The sequence below is a fragment of the Lycorma delicatula genome, chromosome 1 (genome assembly GCF_047948215.1).
Source record: "Lycorma delicatula isolate Av1 chromosome 1, ASM4794821v1, whole genome shotgun sequence".
In the NCBI taxonomy this organism is placed as follows: domain Eukaryota; kingdom Metazoa; phylum Arthropoda; class Insecta; order Hemiptera; family Fulgoridae; genus Lycorma; species Lycorma delicatula.
In genome coordinates this window covers 330362857-330385004 of record NC_134455.1, presented here as the reverse complement: position 1 = coordinate 330385004, position 22148 = coordinate 330362857, and the positions used below count along the sequence as shown (strand labels likewise).

General features: G+C 32.0%; 2 protein-coding genes across 2 annotated transcripts in view; one reads left to right on the top strand and one right to left on the bottom strand.

Moving 5' to 3' along the window:
* The first annotated feature begins 3236 nt into the window (after nt 1-3236).
* LOC142318373 (uncharacterized) lies at nt 3237-4597 on the top strand. The gene has a single exon (XM_075354956.1). The coding sequence runs from the start codon at nt 3364-3366 to the stop codon at nt 4576-4578; it is 1215 nt and encodes a 404-aa protein (XP_075211071.1). The 5' UTR covers nt 3237-3363; the 3' UTR covers nt 4579-4597.
* Nucleotides 4598-6125: 1528 nt separating this feature from the next.
* The window catches only part of LOC142317881 (DNA helicase MCM9-like), a 51249-nt gene continuing 35226 nt past the window's right edge, over nt 6126-22148 (bottom strand). Inside the window, exons 11-15 of the mRNA XM_075354426.1 lie at nt 15429-15575; nt 10969-11144; nt 8688-8930; nt 6567-6758; nt 6126-6153 (exon numbers count right to left, since the gene is read on the bottom strand). Of these exons, the coding sequence (XP_075210541.1) occupies nt 6126-6153; nt 6567-6758; nt 8688-8930; nt 10969-11144; nt 15429-15575 (786 nt within the window). The remainder of the gene's footprint in view (nt 6154-6566; nt 6759-8687; nt 8931-10968; nt 11145-15428; nt 15576-22148) is intronic.

The following is a 22148-nucleotide window of genomic DNA, read 5'->3' as shown; positions in this document are numbered from 1 at the left end:
GAAAATCCCGCTCAATCTTCTTCACATGAATGTGATGATCTTATTTTAAAATTAAAAGAAAAATGTGTTCTTGCTTCTAACGAAGATAAGATTAAAATTATCAGCTTACTTCCTAAATCTTGGACTAGATCTAAAATAATGTGTTCAATGTGTTTGAGTGATTGGTTAGACTTACTAGAGAATTAATTAATGAGTAAATTAATTTCACCAGAGTTAGGTAAAAGACATAAAACAGGAATTAGTAATGACACAATTAAAAAAGTTATTTTATGAAGATGATATAATAGCAGGCTGTGTCCTGGTAAAAAGGATGTATTAGTGCTGATGGTGTCAAAGTGCATAAGAAAAGCGCCTTGTTCTGATAAATTTAAATGAATTGAATCTCTCCTTTAAAAGTGAAAACCCTGAAGAAAAACTAGAAGATCAAAGTTTTGCGAACTCTGCTCAAAATGGTGTATCTTGGCTGGTGCATTCAGGAATCACAGAGTTTATGTCTGCCCCCACAACCAGAACATCAAACTCATGATTGATGGTCCCAAGCTTAATGTTGATTATAAAGACTTAGAAGACATCTTTGTTTGTGACAAGGATAACTATACAGCTGTATAATGAATGTATGCACCAAATGTCCAAGTAAGCAGGCAGTGTTTGACATGCTCAACTTTTCCGAAGAGAAAGATGTGTTGCCAGATACAATAATGTACAAACAGTGGGTAACAGCTGATAGGACATAGATGATTACTGTTCTTCAGACCAAAGATGAGTTTTTCAAATCATTAGTGGAAAAATTGGAAAAGCTGAAAACTGACTATCTCGTGTCAAAATATCAAGCTGTTTTTCAAGAAGAAAAAATCAGATTTAGGTGAAGAATGTTTGGTGTTGGCAGACTTTGCAGAAAACTTTTCATTTCTTGTTCAAGATGTGATACAAAGCTTCCATTGGGTCAACAGCCACCCTTTTGTGTTCTACTTCAAGGAAAATGATATATTACAACACAAAAGTGTCTGTATGTGATCATTTGAAACACAATACACCAGCATTTTATTGCTTTCAAAAACTTTTAACAGACCTTATCAAGGAACTACATCAGAACATTAAAAAACTCATATATTTTACTGATTGTGTTTCAAGTCAATATAAAAATAAAAAGAATTTTGCTAATTTGTGTAGTCACAAAAAAGATTTCAACCTTGAATCCGAATGGCACTTCTTTGGATCATCCCATGGGAAAAATGCCTGTGATGTGTGAGAGAAACAACAAAATGAGAGGTGGCAAAGGCAAGCCTGTAAAGGCCATTTAACAGATACTAGATGTTGATGAAATGTATTCATTTAGTAATCACAAGCTGAAAAACATCAAATATTTTTTGATTAAGTCAGATGAGATAGCTAAGATTTCAGAAACTCTAAAAAACTGTTTTAACTGCTGTGAAAGATTTGTTGGTACTTTCACAGCTACCACAACTATATTCCTGTGAAGGCATTGTCAGAGGTTACTTTACTTCAGACTGGCATTGTCAGAGGTTACTTTACTTCAGACTCTACCCTGTGTCAAGTGTTGTACCAATTTTACTTAAAGAAAAATACTCAATTGCTTGTATGTATCACTGGTAGATATTAGCCTTGAAAATGGCAATGTCCAGGTTCATTTTTCCACCCAGTTGGACCACATACATCATTTCAAACATGTCCTGAGAAAGTTGACATCACTTGAACTAACTACAGTGACAGGTCATTCTCACACAATTTCAAGATAATTATCAGAAGAGATATCACAGTAAACTTTCATTGCTAAAAACAGGCTATTTCATTGAAGAATAATTAAAATTTTGCTACAATTTATTTTTTCTTTGATAGTGTTTACAAAAGTAAACAAATATAAAAAAATGAATTCTTGGAAAAAGATATGTAGGCTACTCATTGAAATCTGGGTTTGGGTAAGTTCTACAAGCATTTTTGAATTAAAATTGTATTAGATTAAATTATTACCTTAATTATTAATAATTAAAAAAATACTATTTATAAAAATTGAATTGTCAACTTGAACAACACAGACGATAAATGCAAAAAATATATAAATAATGTAAGTACAAAGAAGAGGAAAGGGTTTTCGTCTTCTTTGCACTTACTTCCTTGGAGCACTTATTTAGTGAGTCAAAATGGTATGACTTTTAACAGGTTTTTCATGATTTTTGAGACGTGATAACTTTTTATTAGTACAATACACAAGAAACTTTGGTTATTTGCCATAAACATCTACAAAAATACTGAAAGTTGTGCAAATTTGAGATTTTTATCACCAACCTCATCAGAGTTATTTGAAGCCAAAATTTGAATTTTTTTTAAATTTTGAAAAACTAACTACATATAAAAAAAATAATTCAAACTGTGTATGCCACTCTGCCTCTTGAAAATATTACCAAAAGTGAAATTTCACAGTTTTTCATGTTCAACTTGATTGGTAATTTTCTTCTAGAAAGGAGATATATAAATAAACCATTGGACCAATCTTTTACCTTGGAAAAATATGAATACATTGCTTTTTGTTTTATCCTTCCAAGACCAACAGTTTTTTAGTTACGATTTTTCCTATAAACCTTACAATCACAAAAATAAGTGTACACACCATAACAAAAATGGCCACCACAGGTAAACTGTTTAAAAAGTTAATAACAAGTTTCAATTTTTTTGGAATTGGTCAAGCAACCAGCTTATATTTTTTTGAGACACTTCAAATGGATTGGCCCAAAAATAATTATCAATATAACAAAAAGATTTATTAATCAATATCCTTTGTTTTATAGTTTATGAATACAGACATAATAACTTTTGTTTCAAAAAATATATATAATGATAGAATATAAATTAATTTACATATAATGATTGAATTCATTTTTACCACTTCCAAAAATATATTTAATTGTTAAACCAAAATGTTGCTTTGTGATCACAGACAAAATCAAATAAATATTTTTTATGAATTTTAATGATTAAAAAAAATGTCATTATCAGTAAAATTGTACAATATTAATTCATACCAACTGAATTAGTTTTGAAATTTATAATAAAAGGTTTTTTTTCTTATAAAAACATGTTGCAGCATAATCCAATAATCAGAACCAGAAAGAATTTCAAATAATTTAAAAAAAAGTTACATGGTAGTGGTATACACATCACAAAAAACTATTATAACAAAATCTGCTAAAATTAAAAATAGATCTGTGAGTGAAGTTACATTGAGGTTAATCTAAATTAAGAAACAGACCAGTATACTGAACTTAAATTTAGCTGACAAGTAGTGAAAAAATATACACGTATAAATAAGTTATATGCTCTGTACACATTAATTAATTACGCATTTTAATGGATGAAGATATTTTAATAGAAATACAAGAAAAGGAAACACTACATTGGAGTTACAGAAACTATGAAGAATTGCCTCAAGAACTTGAACACGGAATACAAGTACAAGACCTGTATATGAAACATAATAAATTAAAAAAGTTACCGAACTGGATCAGTAAACTGGTAAATTTATCAATATTACAATTGCATGGAAATAAATTACAAGAACTTCCAGATGAATTAGGATTACTACTTAATTTACATAAACTAGATGTAGGTTGTAATTGTTTAAGATTAATTCCAACAACAATAAAAAATTTAAAGTGTCTAAATGAACTAAATTTAGAAAACAATTCTCTGGTTAAACTGCCACTTGAGTTTGGATTATTAACAGCACTGAATGTCTTAATCTTATCAAATAACAAAATAGTACAACTACCAAACACAATCGGTTGTTGCAGTAACTTGCAAGAATTGCATTTACAAAGTAATAACATAGAGAATATACCAAACAGTATTATTTGTTTACCAAATTTAAAATTGCTAAGATTAGAGAATAATAAATTATTGTATTTCCCAGCAATAGTATTTTTCAACAAACCACTCATAAATTTTTCTAATAATAGATCATTAAATTATATCCCATATGAATTTTATGTACATTTAACTGACATACAGACAAATTGGATGAATTCATTATTTTTCAGAAATACTCACAGTTACTTTACTTGCGGAGCAATTGAAAGTAATCATAGTTATTATAACCATGTACCAAACAGTATGGTTGAATTTTTATACTGTGGCAAGAAAATTGCAATAATTCTACCAGAAACATTAAAAAAAGTCTTATGGTACAAAAATAATTATAATCATATTCCATCATTACGTGAAATGCTATTAAATGTTACATATAAACATACACCTAGTGCTAATAAAACATTGTATTACTATGAAATGAAAGCCAATCATTTACCAAAAGAAATAAAGGAAATCTTTATTAATGGTCCAACAGCAAAATGTAACCACTGTAAAAATTTCATATTTACAGAATGTATAATTTGGGTATTACCTAGATTACTACGCTGTACAGTATGCTTTGAAACTGATATTTTAACTGTAGTGTATTTCTGTTCAACAAGATGCATAAATTTATACAAAAATGAAGAGTATGTCTCTGGTAATGAATCTGATAAATTGTCAACATTGCTATTAAACTGGATAAGAATAAAATAATCTTATTTACATATTAAAATGTAGTTTTTTTATTTATTTATCAAACTATTCAAAATAAAGGAACTTTCACATTATTCTGTGTTAACCAAGATGCATGATAGCAAAGTAAAATAAACTTAAAAGATTAAAATGTAAAAACCACAAAATCAAGGCCTCCTCAGTGGAGCCTATCTTTACTTTGACTGGGCCAAAACAAATCAGCAATCATGCTAATTATTAACCGACCATGTAGGCATTCCTGCTGACCTACAACTGTAGACATCCTTTCATTACAATTAGTTCACAAACAACTGCCAACAATTTTAATGACCTAAAAACTTTCAGTAGCTTAGACAGAGGATTTAATAATTAATATTTTATCATTGAAGACCGATAATTTTATATCGCCTTCAAAGTCACAGATGTTATTTAATAAAAAGTAACTTATTTAGAAAAAAATTGTACCTGTGCAATTTGTGAATATCTAGTAATAAATATGTCCTCCTTTATTCTAAATCACTTCACATACACGATATAGCATAGATTCAATAAGTGTACTACACATTTTTTTTTTATTTTTATTATTGCTTTATCATGAAATCGTACCGATATTATTGCTTTAATGAGGTGAATTTTTGTGGTACAATTATTTTTTTAGTCATTTTTTGACTACTGTCCAAAGATTTTCAATTGGGTTTAAGTATGGGAGTTGCCTGGCCGTGAGAGCAGTTAAATGTTTCATTCTTCAAAAAAGGTTTCTACTATTCATACTAAGGGTATCATACTAAGGGTAGTATGGCACAGCACCAAATCTTGTTGAAATACTCAGTTGGGATTCTGTTTTGAAATTCTGTCACAACCCTTTCCTTCACAATGTTGTTATAGCTATCAGTTTTCAATATACATTTTTGTTTAGCTTTCAGGACCACCATTAGGTATTGCGTTGGAAGGAAATGAAACTACAACTTTGTAGGGCGTGAAAATGCCATGCCATAACTGACCAGGATTCAAACCAGGGACACTACCAAAAGGCTACCAAGACTGAGACACTACCACATGCCACCATACCATCCATAAGAAGTAATGAACAAGGGTCTTCAAATGTAAAATAACCCCAAAACATTTTTTTCTGGGGATCTTTAACTTATTGTTGGATATGAGCCAGTGATGTATTTTCATCTGATGCTTTTCTACTGTGTGGAACCCTCTTTGTGCCCCAGAACATAAAATGTTACTAATCAGAAAACATAATATTTTTGCAGTCTTCTTTGGTCCAGTTGGTATGTGCTTTGGCCTCAAGAGCCCTTTTTTTTTGCACATTGCTGGTGTTAAAAACTGCATTGCTTTATGCTAAATAAGCTTGTCAAGCTTACCAACAAGCTTATATTTAAAACATGAAAATTGCTAAAAAATTTCCCTATGTTCGGATTAATTTGCACATTACTATATATTACTTTATATTTTGTTTTTAATATGCAAATATCACTTATCAGTCAGTGCTTATAAGTTAAAATTTACTATTTAATGACTTAACAGCGTCCGTTTTATAAGTCAGTAAATAATAAATTTTAACTTATAAGCGCTGATAAATGATATCTGCAAATTAAAAACAAAATATAAAGTAATATATTAGTTTCAACAGTTCACATTACTTACTAATATATCTATATAAAATGCATAAATACTTTTGTAACCAGTGAATAACACATACATCAAATGTTTTTATACTGAGAAGTTATTACTGCGCCGAGGTTTTCAAACTTATTAAACTTTTACTGGTAATAAAAAGAAATAACACCATCCATTAAACCTTAGAATAACAAACCAATATTTTTATTATGAAATGTAAATGATACACTTTGCAAATCATATGTCAAAAGCATATAGTTTTGCAAAGAATTAGCTCCCTGCAGCAATAATTTTGAATAAAACTTGACAAAGCTAAAAAAAACATAAAATATACATTTAGCAAAAGTAAAGAATTATTCGTAGAATCTAAAAACACAAACGAATAAAAAAGTAACTTACGTTGCAATTTATATTCTTCAAGAGCATTTTCAGGAAATGAAGTATAAAGAGCATTAATATCACTGATCAGAGCTGATCCTTGCATACTTGACTCAACTAATGACACACTCATAATAGCATCCATTACCATTACCTCATCACGAAACATTAGCTTTGCATGTGCCTGTGATAATCTATAATAGATAAACTGGTTAATTTACTATCTACTTAAAAACTATTAGTTTATTTTATAATATTAAAATAATAAATTTTAAGCAGCACTGACTGCTATGACCATCAGCCACAAATAAATACCAAGAGTAGCCACTAAAATTAAACCAACAAATATTAATTAACTTGATATACAAGTTAATTAACTGGTTCTTGTAAACAAGAACCAGTTTATTAAACAATTATTTTAATGTCGTAGGTGTCGTAGTTGGAATAGTCTCGTTTAGGAATATCAGACGAGAGTATAAATATTTACATATGACATCTATACTATTAAATATAAACTCAGTTTGTTTTAATTTATTTAATGAGTGTATTTTGTTAACCAGGATAATCACAAATTCACCAAAATATTAAATTTTATTCTTCCTAAACAAAAGTATGCTACCACCTAGAATGGAAAGAATGAAATACAATATTCAAACTTTCATTTTTTAGAATACATCTTACTTTCATATAAACTTTCCTTTAAAGGACCTCTTTTCTTAAAAGGTTCGCGACTCCTTTACTTAAAAAATTTTAATTTTGTGATATTCAAACAAAATTTTGTTTACTATATTAAGAAAAATGTGATTTATCTTCAAGAAAAAAATAATAAAAACAAAAATTTTAAATCATTTATTTTCAAAATGTTCCACATATAGAAAAAAAAGTTAATGGTGTGCAAAAGGTTCAGATACCCATGACTCCCAGGAGCCTCTTTCATCTAGTCCCTTTTAATTAATAAATATATTAATGTGATCCTAAAACCATTTTTTTTTAGATTTAGAAAAAATATTACTTGCCGATTCCTATGCTGGTCAGACCACCTGTCTTGGACTCTAGCATTGTAGCCATCTTGATTAACAATACAGAAATATATTTTATTTTTAAAAAAAGAAATATAATGGTTTTTAAGAGATTCTAGCCCACCCTCAAAATAACCCCTAGCCTAGCTCTCTCAATCGTACAAAAATGAAACATTGAAATTTAAATATTATGATATATAAAACCATTTTTTTCTTCATAACATGTACAAGAAAAAGTAAAAAGCAATGGCATCCATAAAGTTCAGCTCAATCTGATTCCTTGACTTCATCAATCAATAAATTTGTAATAGTGAGAGAGTTAATCCATTACTTTCAACACTTTTTTTGAGGCCAGTGAAAGCTTTATAAAAGTTTTATATGTTATTCACTAAATATGTTATTCACCGCTTAACCGCTTTTATTAAGAAAAATTGAATCTTTATAATATCTCAACTTTATTTTCACACTAATTCTTTCAATGAGAGATAAAAATCTCATGATGTACGTCAACATTCCCCTACTTCCAATTAAAATTTAAATATTTTGTTCTCATTAATCTGGATCAACTTAACATTTATTTTGGATCCAGCTAAAAGATGCAGTGGTTCTGATAATACCGACTGAAAGTCCTTGGGGGTAAAGGTGTCCTTACTTCATTTTTTTTTTTTAATTTATCGACCTCACAATTAACATTAAATTAGTATTACAGAATAATTTTAAAAAATTAATATAATTATTTAATGTATAGTGCAAGTTTGATATTGAACTTTTGCATAATTTCCTCTCAATGTGATATTTTAATGTAATAGTATTATTAAAATTTTATAAAAACATTTATATCACTTATTTTTTCTAATCACATAAAAAAATTGTATCAATTTTAATAAAGGTAATATTTTATTTTTTGAGAATGGGAACACATGTAATATAAATGTAACTATAATAAAAACAAATGCATAATACAACATATAAGTTTTTCTTTTCTGGAACTACATCAAAAGGATTAATACCACACTATATTCTGTTGTATCAACATAATTTGTGTCTTGTCTACAAAAGTTAGTAAACCCAAAAGTATACAATTAAAGTAAAACTATAACTTACCTCATCAAACTCTCAAGAAGTCTAACAGTGGTTCTAGCTTTATTCCTTGTATCAGCTCTTCGTTGTGCCTGATAATAAGCTGTTATTATACGATTAGCATTAACATTAAATTTAGGAACAAACTCTTTAATGACACAAAAATAGGCTCGTAATTTATCAATATCCCAAAGAGATGTTTTCTTTCTAAACACATCTTTATCTTTCATAGGATTTTTACCTTTCAAAATATATGTTGAAACCATTCTGTAAAGGTAGAAATATATAAAAACTATTATTACCATTTTTTGTTTATAATAAAAGTGCATAATATTTAAAAGTGTTAAGAGAAAACATTATCTAAATAAAATTAAAAAAATACTAATGCTGCCCAGAACTTCACACACAAATTATTAGAATAAGACAAATTATAGGAAGGAAGCAACACTGTCTAGTTAACTTACACTAAGCTTTAGTACTCTAAATGTATTACTTGTGTGCAGTGAAAGGTGAGGGGTACACTTAGAACCACAAACTTAGTCATTAAAAACAAACTGCCGGTTTTAATGCTTATTCTATTCTAATTTATTCATATATTTTACAAAAATTTGGAAATTTACATCTGTTAATAAAGTACATTCTTCAAATAAGTATCTTTGAAACAATGTAGCAAGCATTACTTCCAACGTAAAAAATGTCCCTGTGAAAGAGATATTCTAACACCTTTATTAGAAAAATTGCAGAGCCTTCTAATAAATGAGTACAGTCCGATTTCTATGAAGTTCAGTATAATAGGTGAGTGTTATCACTCATATCACAATAGGGAAATTTTAAAAAAAAGTGGAGATGAAGGTACTCTTATAAAAGATTAAAAGAAATAAAAATGTTTAAGTTACTCATTCAAAATAGTAAAGTATGTAAATAGTCATGTATGTCATAGTCTTATTTATATTGGAAACTGAACATGCTACGTGGACTCAATGATGATTGAGTCAATTAATGACTCAATGATGGTCTGTCACAGTCTTTCGAAAGTTCTCTACAGTTCCAAAATGATGTCCTTTTAAGACATGTTTCAATTTCGGGAAAAGAAAAACGTCACAAGCACTCAAATCAAGTGAATAGGGGGTTTGAGGAACTGTAGGAATGCGTTTTAAGGTCAAAAATTTTGTGATGGAAATGGCCGTGTGACACGGAGCATTGTTATGATGAAGCATCCACTTGTCTGCAATGCCTGGTCTCACACAAATTACTCTTTTCCTGAGCCTTTCAAGAACACCTTTGTAAAACACTTGATAGACAGTTTGTCCTGGAGGAACAATTCTTTATTTATGATACCCCCTACTGTAAAAAAAGCAGATCAGCATGGTTTTGATCTTTGATTTGCTCATTCAACATTTTTTCGGTCGAGGAGATGACGGAGTGTGCCACTCTTTGCTTTGCAGTTTTGTTTCAGGATCGTACTCAAATATCCAGGATTCATCACCTGTGATCACACGACTGAAGAATTCTTGGTTATTGTCAATCCTCTCAAGAACATCAACGCACACGTTTCTTCGATTGTCCTGTTCCGTTGTGAGGTATTTCAGCACCAATTTTGCACAAACTTTTCGCATGTCCAAATCATGTCAAAATTTGATGTACGGTGAAAGTGATTAATTTAACTGTTCACTTATCATCCTTATTGTTAAACGCCTTATTGTTAAACGACAGTTGGATCTCACAAGAACCCTCACACGCTCAACGTTTTCGTCAGATTTTGAAGTTGAAGGTCTCCCTGAGCCAGAATGATATTCAATGTGTTCTCAGCCTTCCAGAAATGATTTGTGCCAGCGGAAAACTTGTGCTCTTGATAAGCAATGTTCCCCATAGACCTGTTTCAACTTTTCAAATTCACAGTCGCGGATTCCCCAAGTTTAACACAAAACTGGATTGCACAACGTTGCTCTAAATTCCGATGCTCCATTTTCGTAACACACAACTTCACTGATGGCGCTATCAAAAATAATGTGTTGGTTCAACGGAGTTGAAACTCGTACTGAGAATGTGGAAGGGATGAACAAACCGGTCTAACACAGACAAGTAGGCACAGCATTGCCAGATCGCTCGCAGTTACCAATCTCATTACTTTTCTCACACCTCTTTTATCAAAAACAGGTCTATAAAACCAGGCTTCATGTATGTGTACTATTGTACATACTATGTTATTGTACTCTCATATTTTCTCAGACAAATAAACAGAACTTGTTATATTTTTTTTAACTCTATAAAACAAAAATACTAATTTAAATTAAAAATGTCTCACCTGTCCCATTCAGCATTGTCAGAATCTAGCAGAATAAGTACTAGATCAAATCTGCTAAGCAATGGACTAGCAACAGCAATATTAACACTAACAGGACTTGATGGATCATATTGACCTTTGGGATTGGTAGCAGCCAGTATAGAACAGCGTGTATTTAATTTGCAGACTAGACCAGCCTGTAATAAAACACTATTACAATAATTATATATACAGAATTATGCTACACACAGTAAAACTTAGTGTCACTTTGTGTTTGGTGTTTGAAAAACTGCAAAAATGTAAGTACTGTTAAAACAACAAATCTTAAGTTAGTGATTAAAAAATAAAATATACTACTGTACTGATTTTATGACATAATGGACTGAAGTTGAGAATAAACCATGAACTGTAATCATTCGTGCACTGTGTTAATAATAATAATAAATACAACTAATTTAAACAAAACAAAAAACAGATATATATTTATTTAGAAATAATCTACCATACCAATCACAAATTAAAATAAACTTAAATCTGATAAAGCTCTAACAAACAAGATACATATTTTAATCTTTTCACTATGAATTTTCTCTCTTTAGCTGATAATTCAAAACTGACCAAAAGCACCCCCACATTTTTCCATAGGGATGTAAAATGGGAAGGCAAATAGCAAAGCAAGAAATACACTCATGTTAGCATATAAACATCCTTATGTTGCATGCTTCACGCAAGAGTAGTACTGCTTGTGCATTATTACACAAGCCAACACTGCAACCTTTCCATAAGAACATCCCTTCCATAAGAATAAATTCTGTGTGCATCATGTGTATGCAGGATAAGAGTGTTCAAATGAACAACTAACTGAATTGTATAAGTATTGTTTATACTACTTAATTTAACTACAATTTATCATCTTTATTTTATAAACTAATTCATATGATTAACTATCAAAATAATGACATAGCTTAAAATTTTAGGCACAGTTTCTCTTAAATTAAATGATTTTTTAATATTTCCTTATTTTCCAACTTATTTTAATAACCATTTTTGAAATAGTTTTCTTTGAATTTAAAAAGAAATTATTTACAAGTAAACAAACATTTAATTCACTAAATAAACATTTAGAGGAAGTGAATAAGTTAAAAGATAGATTTCAAATTACAATAAAGAATTTTACTAATCTAATAATCAACAATGAAATACAACAGAAATCTTAATTTTAAATTGAAATACGTAAATTTGTAATAGTTTTGATAAGTAGATATTTTACAGCCTAACACACTGTAAAGCAGCTAACACTGCTATAGCCTAAATATAACAATACAGGTAACAATATTAAACTAATAAAATAAAATGCAGTACACTTTAATTTTGTAATTAAACAAATGAATGAAACAAGCTACAACAACAGCTACAAACAACAAATGAATTTAGTGAGGCAATATCTAGCTTATTGAAAAACACAACAGCCATGTTTTGGTCGTTCTTCCTCAGTTCATGTTCATAAACATGACTGAATGTTCCCATGGAACCTTTTGTTTATATGATTTTGGGTTTTTTGAGGTTGCACAAACATTCCCTGGATGCATGTTGGGCAAATACTGCATTATTTCTCTACTAAATAGGAAAGGTGAAGTATATACTGTCTTTTACATACAATTTTGGCTCTACAAATGGAATTGGTTCTTATTAAACTTTACTAATTATACCAATAATAGTCAATTGAAATTCCTTGTTTGGTTTTCAAACAATAAAACAGTAACAAATCAGTTTTCCACTCCAATTCTTTGGTTTGGTTTTTTCATACTCCAACTAATTTTTCAATAAATAAGCAATTTCAGGTTTTTCTTGCCTAAACAACATTGAATTGAATTATGTATAATTACTAGCATCATTGCACATAATGCCATAATTACTCAGTTTATTAATCATATAAATTTATTTGCAATATATACTTCTTTAAGCTTAGAGATTTTTGGGTTTCACATTGCTCTCTCTAATCAAACCAGAGACAGTTAAATTTAACTTTGCTTAGACATAGTAACATATCTACTCCTACATCATATCTATATGCCCTACCAAACAATGTATATGGTTGACTTTCTTAACCACAAAATTTCTCTGAGCATAACATCCATAAAAAATAATTAAAGCCCTCTAGACTGTCATCAGCAACATTTTGGGTCAGCCTGATCTAATACAAACATTCTTACCAGGTATTTTACCCAAATTAGATATAATGTGTTTTTTTTCATTTGTAACTGGTTTACCACAAATCTCTTCTGAATGTGATAAAATAGTACAATTTATATTTTCACGTAAACCTTCAAGGTCATCATAATGCTGAAATTCATGGCCTTCATCTAATGGCTTGAACAACAAAAATTTCAGTCTCAATTAATTAAATGTCCATAGAAGTACTAACACTAGGGTCTTCATTGTCTTCCTCATCTTCTGATGAAATTAAAACTCACTTGAGTTATGCACATAACCAAGTGAAATTTAAATTGTACAAGATCTGCCTGAAAAGTAATGTCATACATTTTATTGTGAAGCGACTGTACATTGCAGCGCGCTCTATCATCCGATGGTGGTGTAAGTCAACTACAAAGTGAGTGCTTGTTGACTTGTCAACTGCCGAGCGAGTTGTCTCCTAGCTCTTGTAGACGAAGGATGGCTGGTTTCGCAAACCTCTTGTTTTGTCTCTTGTAAAAGTCACGATGCAGCGCTCACAGGAACAAAGATACACGATCAAGTTTTGTGTGAAACTCGGCCAGCCTGCAGCAGAAACCTTTCCAATGGTTCAACAGAGCTTTGCGGATAAGTGTTTATCACAAAGGCAAGTCTACAGATGGCACAACACATTTTTGGAAGGCCGTGAAGAGGTCGATCACAAAGCCCACACTGGATGCCCGTCCTCAAATGTGACTCATGTGAAAGAACTTTTGCAGACTGTCGAATGAGTGTTTGTTTAATGCCGACATGTTAAATATTCCAAAAACTTATCATCCACAAGATTGTTACCAAGGATTTGCACATGAGAAAAGTGTGCGTGAAGCTTGTCCCAAGAATTTTGACCGATAACCAAAAATCTCGCCATGTGGAAATTTGTCAAGACGTTTTGGAAATGTGACAAAATGATCCTCATTTTTTGGGCAATGTTATCACAGATAATGAAACGTGGATATTCCAATATGACCCAAAAACAAAGAGGCAAACAAAGTGGCACACCTTGGCGTACCCTCACCCCAAGAAGGCTCAAATGAGCAAATCAAATGGTCTCATATTGACCATGCTCAATATGTTTTTTGACATCAAGGAAATCATCCACTGTGAGTTTGTACCTCCTGGGACAACTGTTAACTATAAATTTTACATAGAAGTCCTCAAGAGACTGAGAGCAAGGATCCAGTGCGTCAGACCAGACATCAGCGGCAATTGGAAACTTCACCATGACAATGCAGCAGCCCACACTGCCTTCACCATGACCAGCTACCTGGTCAAATCTAATGTGGTAACACTGCCCCAGCCACCCTACAGTCCCAACTTGGCTCCTGCAGACTTCTTTATGTTTCCCCGTTTGAAATTACCCGAAAGGACATTGTTACAGAACAACTGACGATGTGAAAGCAGCTCGTAAAATTGCTTTAAACACACTTCCTAAACAGGCCTTCCAGGATGCCTTCGCAAATTGGAAATCCTGCTGGCAAAGATGTATCAACGCAGGAGGACAATGTTTTGAAGAATTTTAATGTATAAATATTATTATAATTATTATGTAAATAAAATTTTTTTTCATACATGTAGACTTGGTGACTACTTTCCGGACAAAACTCGTAAACTTTCAATCACAAACATACAGACCAAATTTAAAATAATGACTAAGTTTTTGAATAATTACTTCTTGTCATTCAAAGTGATCATGAAATGAAAGAAACTGGCAGGTAGCAGTTAAATAAATAGCAGAAAAGGGCTGTAATGAGGATCCTTTGAAGAAAGTACAATGAGGACACCTTTGAACTGCTGCAACAAATGAATCATGATTGGTGATCATTGTGCTGAGAAGTATGTATGGTGTAAATTCTTTTATTGAATGAATTATTACATATTTTCCATTACAAATGTTTAAAATCGAACACTTACTAAAAAAAAAATTCCTCATTTATGAGAACTCACAACAGTATATAAACACATCCACTAATCTCGAACTGAAAAGATTCAACTTTTAAGTAATGAATAAATTTCAGTCAGAAACAACAATAAAAAGTAACAAAGAAATTTCTACAAAATTCACATCAAGACAATGGAGATATAAATAATCAGACAATCAACAAAAAATTTGAAGTTGCTTTACCAACTTTACCAGCACATTAGCAGCTTTTAAACACTTGCTAATATAATGTAAAATGAATGTCAACTTATTAATAATGATTTTATTTCTAAAATATTGCATAAAATTCTCTGGATTTTTTTTCTCATACCTTTGCAACACTAATTGTCTGTTGTTCCATAGCTTCATGAATACTCGTCCTGTCATGTTCTTTAATAGAATTAAACTCATCAATACAACATATACCACCATCAGACAAAACTAATGCACCAGCTTCAAGTTGCCATTCCCCACTTTCCTGAAAACATTCACATGTAGTGTATTTCCATATCAGTATCACTACGTAAACAGAAAATAGTAAATTTAAAAAGATTTAAATATCAAACATTTAAGTTCAAGGTTGTTTTCAACCACTTACGCAACATTTTAAAAATATTAAGAATCCAGATGGTTGTATTGTATTTTCTTTCAAAGTATCAAAATTTCTATTTTCATCAAGTTACATTCTACATGTTCTACAAGTTACATTATAATTATTACATATTTTATTATAACTTTTAAAACATTTCTAACATACAATTTTATCAGTATTTATTGTTTTATAAATATACTTAAATATTTTTTTAATTGCCATTTTTATAATATACTATTTCCTTCATAACAGTCAGATATATAATTATTAAAAATTACTTCTTATGCAGAATTTTCAAAAAATTCAGATATTACTGCTATTAAGGGTCTATCTTAGCTCTGACAGTCAGCGGCTAAAGGCTAAGACTACATTTTCAGAGCCATCATTAAAATATTTTTTTTTAACAGATATAAATTAAAATTTTAGAAAATTCATTCATTTAAAATGTTACACAAATTCACTGGATCGCATTTATCAACCCATTTTCACACCATATTTATGTCTTTTTTATTAACACAATGTTCATAAATAAATCACAATTATAAATAGTCATATCACAATTATAAATTATTTTATTGGATCTTAAAAAGGTTTCTTCCCAGTAAGAAGAAAATTTGGTTTTAAATACATAAAATAATTCAAAAATTGGGCATTTTATCTAACACAACATTACTGTCCGATTATTTTATATATCATAAATAATATTTCTGTACAAAAGGCGCTGTTTTATTTTTTTTAAATTTGGTTATTTCTATATTGTGGAAAATTCTGCGTAATTTAATGAATAACAGAATTTTTCTTTTTGATTTTTTAAGGTGTAAAATTTAACACAAAAACAATGCTTTAACTTTTTTGAAGAATATTTTTAATTATTTTAATCTATTTTTAAATTAATATATTTTTTTTATGTTACTTCAGTAATAACAGTTCTGAATATGATTGCTAGCCAACCATTAAAATTGCTAAGTGTTTGAATTTTTTGAAAAACCTTCAAAAGTAATAATTTCATAATTTTTAGTTCAGTAAGCCAGGTTGTAAAAAAAAAATATTTATTTACATATATGGTTCTATAGAAAAGCAGTTTCTTTCCTCTGCGCAAAGCATATTCTCAAAAAAATTGAACTTGTACTTGAAAAGAAAAATGTATTCTAAGTACTCCATTGTACTATTAATAGAATGCTCTTAATGGTTTTTCCCTCTTGAGAACACTTCTTCCAATTGTTTTAATATAGATTAATCAGAAAATTTTCCTTAGTTACTTGAAAACTGCAGCCTTTCAAGTACAGTGTTTAGCAACTGTTTAACTCTCCAGGGCAAACTCCCAATCTTCATTATAAGACAACCAACACAAATTTTATACTGGAATGACCTTGTGCTACGCTTTTTTTTTCAATCACATTAATTATTCCTCTACCCACTTAAGATGACTGATTTGTTTCAATTTTATAACTGTACATCTACATACCCATCATCTGTTATTGCACTTTCAAGTGTTTTGGTTGTCAAATGATGAAACTCAATAAACTCCAAACTGACAAACAACACATTTAATTTTGGTTTCTTGACTGATAGCCATGGAACAAATCTTGCTATAACAAAATGTATGTTCACTTTCTTAGTCAAAATAAAATAATGAAACTTTTATAAATAAATGATAAATCTTTTATGAAATTTGACATTACTGATGATTCATCCAATGAGTTTTACTCTGATTTTCTTTTTTCTTGGGGCGAAAAACAGTTTATTCCCCACGGAGGAGTTTATGAGCACGGATATGATGGAAAGAATGACGGTGTGTCAACATTTATATACTGCAGCAGACGTTGGGTATGGACACCTACAGGTACAGTACAACGTGGACGGTCCTCATACTTTCCTAAATTAGGATTTCTAAGGCCTGAGTCAAAAGCCAGGTGATTTGGCTGTCCTTTGAAATGAGCAAAATAAGATAATAAAAGCTGGTCTCGTCTATCCCAAAGTGATGGTTCACCACAGTCTACAAGTAAGCTCGCGACAGGGCTTGACTTAAACGCACCTGTGGCAAGCCGAAGGAAAGCATGATGTACACCATCCAGCATTTTAAGCACGGTTAGATGAGCTGAAGAGTAGGCGACACAACCATAATCTAAACAGGAACGAACAAAGGAATAGTAAAAACATATCATACATGACCGATCGGCTCCCCAATTGGTGTTACTAAGGACTCCCATCATATCTAAAAGTTTGGAACATTTTGTTTTTAATTCTTATATGTTTGACCCAGGTAAGACGGCTATCAAAAAATTAAACCTAAAAACTTGACGTAAGGAGAGATAGCAATCAGCTCTCCATTCAGAAAAACTTGCGGAAAAGAAGGGTTTCGTAGCCGAGAAAAGACTACACATTTTGTTTTGTCGGATAAAAATGGGAAACCAGAAATCTTGGACCAAGCTTCAAGGTGAAATATAGTGTTCTGTAGTAGTCTCTCTGCTGTGGGTGTTGAACGGCTCGCAATGTAAATAGCAAAATCGTCAAGAAATAGAGAACATGAGACAGGAGCCTGCACACAATTGGTAATACCATTTACGGCTACAGAAAATAAGGTTAATACACTACCTACACTTAATACACTACCTGGAGGCACTCCATTCTCCAAGATGACACTACCTGAGAGCGAATCATTCACACGAACACGAAACGTTTGGTGATTTAAGAATCCCCGGATAAAGGCAAGCATATTGCCCTTGATTCTCCATTCCTTGAAGGTGTTAAGAATACCACGTCGCCAGGCCGTGTTGTAAGTCTTTTGTATATCAAAGAAGATAGCAACAAGGTGCTGGCGGTTTAGGAAAGCATTTTGTATGGCCCTTTCCATTGACACTAAATGGTCAATAGAAGATCGTCTTTGTCAGAAACCACACTGTTCTGAAGATAGAAAGCCATGTCTCTGCAAGTACCATATAAGCCTGCAGTTTACCATTCTCGCCATTATTTTACACACGCTTGTTAAAGAAATAGGGCGGTAGCTTGAGGGATTGGATTTATCTTTACCAGGTTTTAGAACTGGCATAATAAATGCTTCTGACCAGCCGTGTGGGAAGACTTGTTCGGAGAATAAACCATTGTAAATATCCAAAAGATGTTGTAGTGCCGAATTAGGAAGGTGTGAAACCATACCAAGGCATGGCATGGTATGGTATGGCATTGGCATACCAAGGTTGTCCGGTCCAAGGAAGTGTCACGCGAGTTTTTAAGCGTGTGTAACAATTCCTTAAATACATATTCAATTCACCAATGTTTAACGATAATACTTCTATCTGTATCTTGTACCTTTGAAAGTCGTTATTATACAATGAAGTGAGAGACATCGAGCGGAAAGATTTTGCTAAAGTATTTGCTACAGCTGAAGATGATGAAAGGAGTTCTCCTTCATCAACAAGACTGAGAATAGATTGTTTCGGTGACCTGAAAATTGCACGGATTTTTTTCCACATGGTAGATATGGGAGTAGTGCGTGAGATAGTGTTCACGTATTTCGTCCATGAACTCCTCTTAGCGTTCAAGAATACCCAACGGCAAACCGCTCCAGCCCTGCGGTATAAATTAAGATGTTCAGCTGTAGGCCTATGATTAAATTTGCGTAGTGCCTGCCATCGATTCCTAATAGCATACTTGCAATCATCATTCCACCATGGAACGGAAGGACGTCTAGGATTACCCGATGTTTGTGGGATGTATCTGTTGGCATTCTCAAGTATCATGGACGTGAAAGAGGAACATTGGTCAAGGATGTTCACACCATCGTCATACTGTGATTGGAAGGCATTATGATACGCATTCCAATCCGCCTTTTCAAGTATCCATCTCCGTGGCCTTCTTTTAACCTTACAGTCTACACTGAAACCAATAATAATTGGTCTGTGATCACTGCCATGAAAGTCATCACAAACAGACCAATTAAGATGAGGGAGTAAGTTCGGTGAGAATATGGAGAGATCGATATTAGATACAGTACCAGATGACAAAGACATGAATGTGTGTGATCCATTATTCAGTAGACAAAGGTCTAAGTCTTGTCTCACTCCATTTATCATATTTCTTCAAGTGGTGCAGAAGGTTGAGCCCAGGAAATATAAAATATAAAAAAATAAATAAATAAATTTAGGAAACTATATAAAAATTAGTTGTATGTGATTCGGTTTTTCTTTTTTGTATTTTTTTTTTAGAGAACTCCGATTCCTTGGGGTCGTAGTTCTTCAACCATGTCCTCCAGGTGGCTTACTGCCAGCTGTGATAGCCCCTGCCCGTACCGTTAAAACTTTGGGAACAGGAACTTTCGTATGGATCTCACTGTTGGATTCACTAATTGCGACGAATGACTTTTTATTCATCTTTGTCAGCTCTGAAATAGTGGCTGTAAGTGAAGCAACTTGATCAGAAAGCATCTGAACATGTTTTTTAAGTTCTTTGCAGGATCCACACTGCTGATTACTAACAACTGTAGGAGTTTGTTTCAATGTAACGGTGGCAAAAGATACATCTGGTGTAACCAGGTTCTGTGAGTTATTTATTTTTTTATATTCTCTGCATGCAGCTGGGAAAGATAGCTTCTGCTCAGTACAGATTTTGATTTGAACCACTGCAGTTCGCACATTTTTCACCTTCTTTGCAGTTAGTGTCATTGTGATCTTCTTTAGCACATCGAGCACATATCTCCATTTTCGAGCAAGATGTTGTAGTGTGACCATACCCTTGGCCGTATCTGTGTGACCACATCTGAAACATCACCGTGAGTTGGGTAAGAATGGTTGTACTCGAACTGAGAGGTAACGCACTTTAATCTTCTCTGGTGGAACAGGGAGACTGAATGTCAGTATAAGAGACAGTGTCGGTTCTTCTGTTCTGCTCTGTCGTTTCATTATATGTTTCATTTCTATAATATTTTGAGCACGAAGTTCATCAGCAATTTTGTTTATATCCATTTCCAGAAGGCTACGGCAAAAAATTACTCCCCGGCTGGTATTTAGTTTTATGGCATATCGCATTTATGATTGTGCCACCCATATTGCTGAGACGTAACAGGGAGCGACTCTGCTCATCATTAAATGTTTCTATCAGAATTGTTCCGTCTCGTAATTTTCTAATGTTCTTCGGAGAACCAATACTACCAGTGACACGTTTGTTAATCAGGAAAAGTGAGACCTTTTGAAGGGAGCCACCCTCCTGATTATTCTGAAGAACAACAAAACAAACATTCTTATATTTCACATTACCCTTGTCTACTGTAGCAATATTATCCTCGTCAGACGAAGCTGACCGAGGACTTTTCACTAGACTAAAATTGGTGGTTTTTCAGATGGACCACCAACCATCATAGAATTCATTGTTGGAACTGACATTTTGGTCCCACGAGTACCGGCGATATAACAGACCACTCCAGCAGAGCGCACGCGTATTGGAGCTAGAGCTAAATACAACTAGGTTTGCTCTGGTGCCCAGAGGACATCGTTCGAGACTCACTACGTAGAGCCATTCACCCATCAGCACAATAGTTCCCACCTTCGGTTACGGATGCGCTTCGTAAGATATTGCAACATCACCGAGAGTAAATGTAAGAGAAAATTGTGTTGGATGTTGTTGTGTAGGTGAGTAAATGTATATGTTGTAATATGTGTAGTATTCTTGGTGTTGTAAACATGTATAGTGTAAAATATTCTGCAGCTCAGTGTGTAGTGGGAAGAAAGGCTGCAGAGGCTAGGCCTGTGCGGACACCAACCCTTTACTCTGATAATAGCACTCAACTTTTAACAACATTACCAGAAAGCATTGACAGCTGTATGATTTTTTAAAGTTGATGATCGTTATTCTATTTAATAGAAACCATTAAACAACTCAAAATCAAACATGTCTCACACATTCCTTTCTTGCAAAACCTACTGAAATATTTTAAGTCTTAGCAAAAGTTTGCAAATAATTTAAGACATTGTTGTTGTAATTCAATAAAATGTTTTTTTTGTGCACAAAAAAATCACCATTAACACTAGATTTAATCAAGCCATCAAAAGACATAAACTAAGAATAACAACACCATGAGAACAGTGATGGTTGCTAAATATCATTACACAACACCAATGGTAAATGTTACCATTCAAACCAACTGCACTGCAGCATTTTTTTTCAAGCTAGGTTTTTTTATGGATAATCTCATATGTAACATCAATTTAGTGTATGGCATCGTTACAGCTATCAGTTAGTTGTCTATTAAGTATGATCTTTTCCTCTGACAGTACTTTAAGACCACTAGGCAAAGTTCTTTAAGTTTTAAACTAATAATAAATTTGAAAACATAGATCAATGCATATGTCAAAAACAAAATAAACTTCATTTATTTTGATGATTCATTCTTTCATTAGATATGTTAGTTGTAGCAGCTGGCAAGTCGGCTTTTAATCTGCTGGTCTTACATTCAGTACCTGGCAA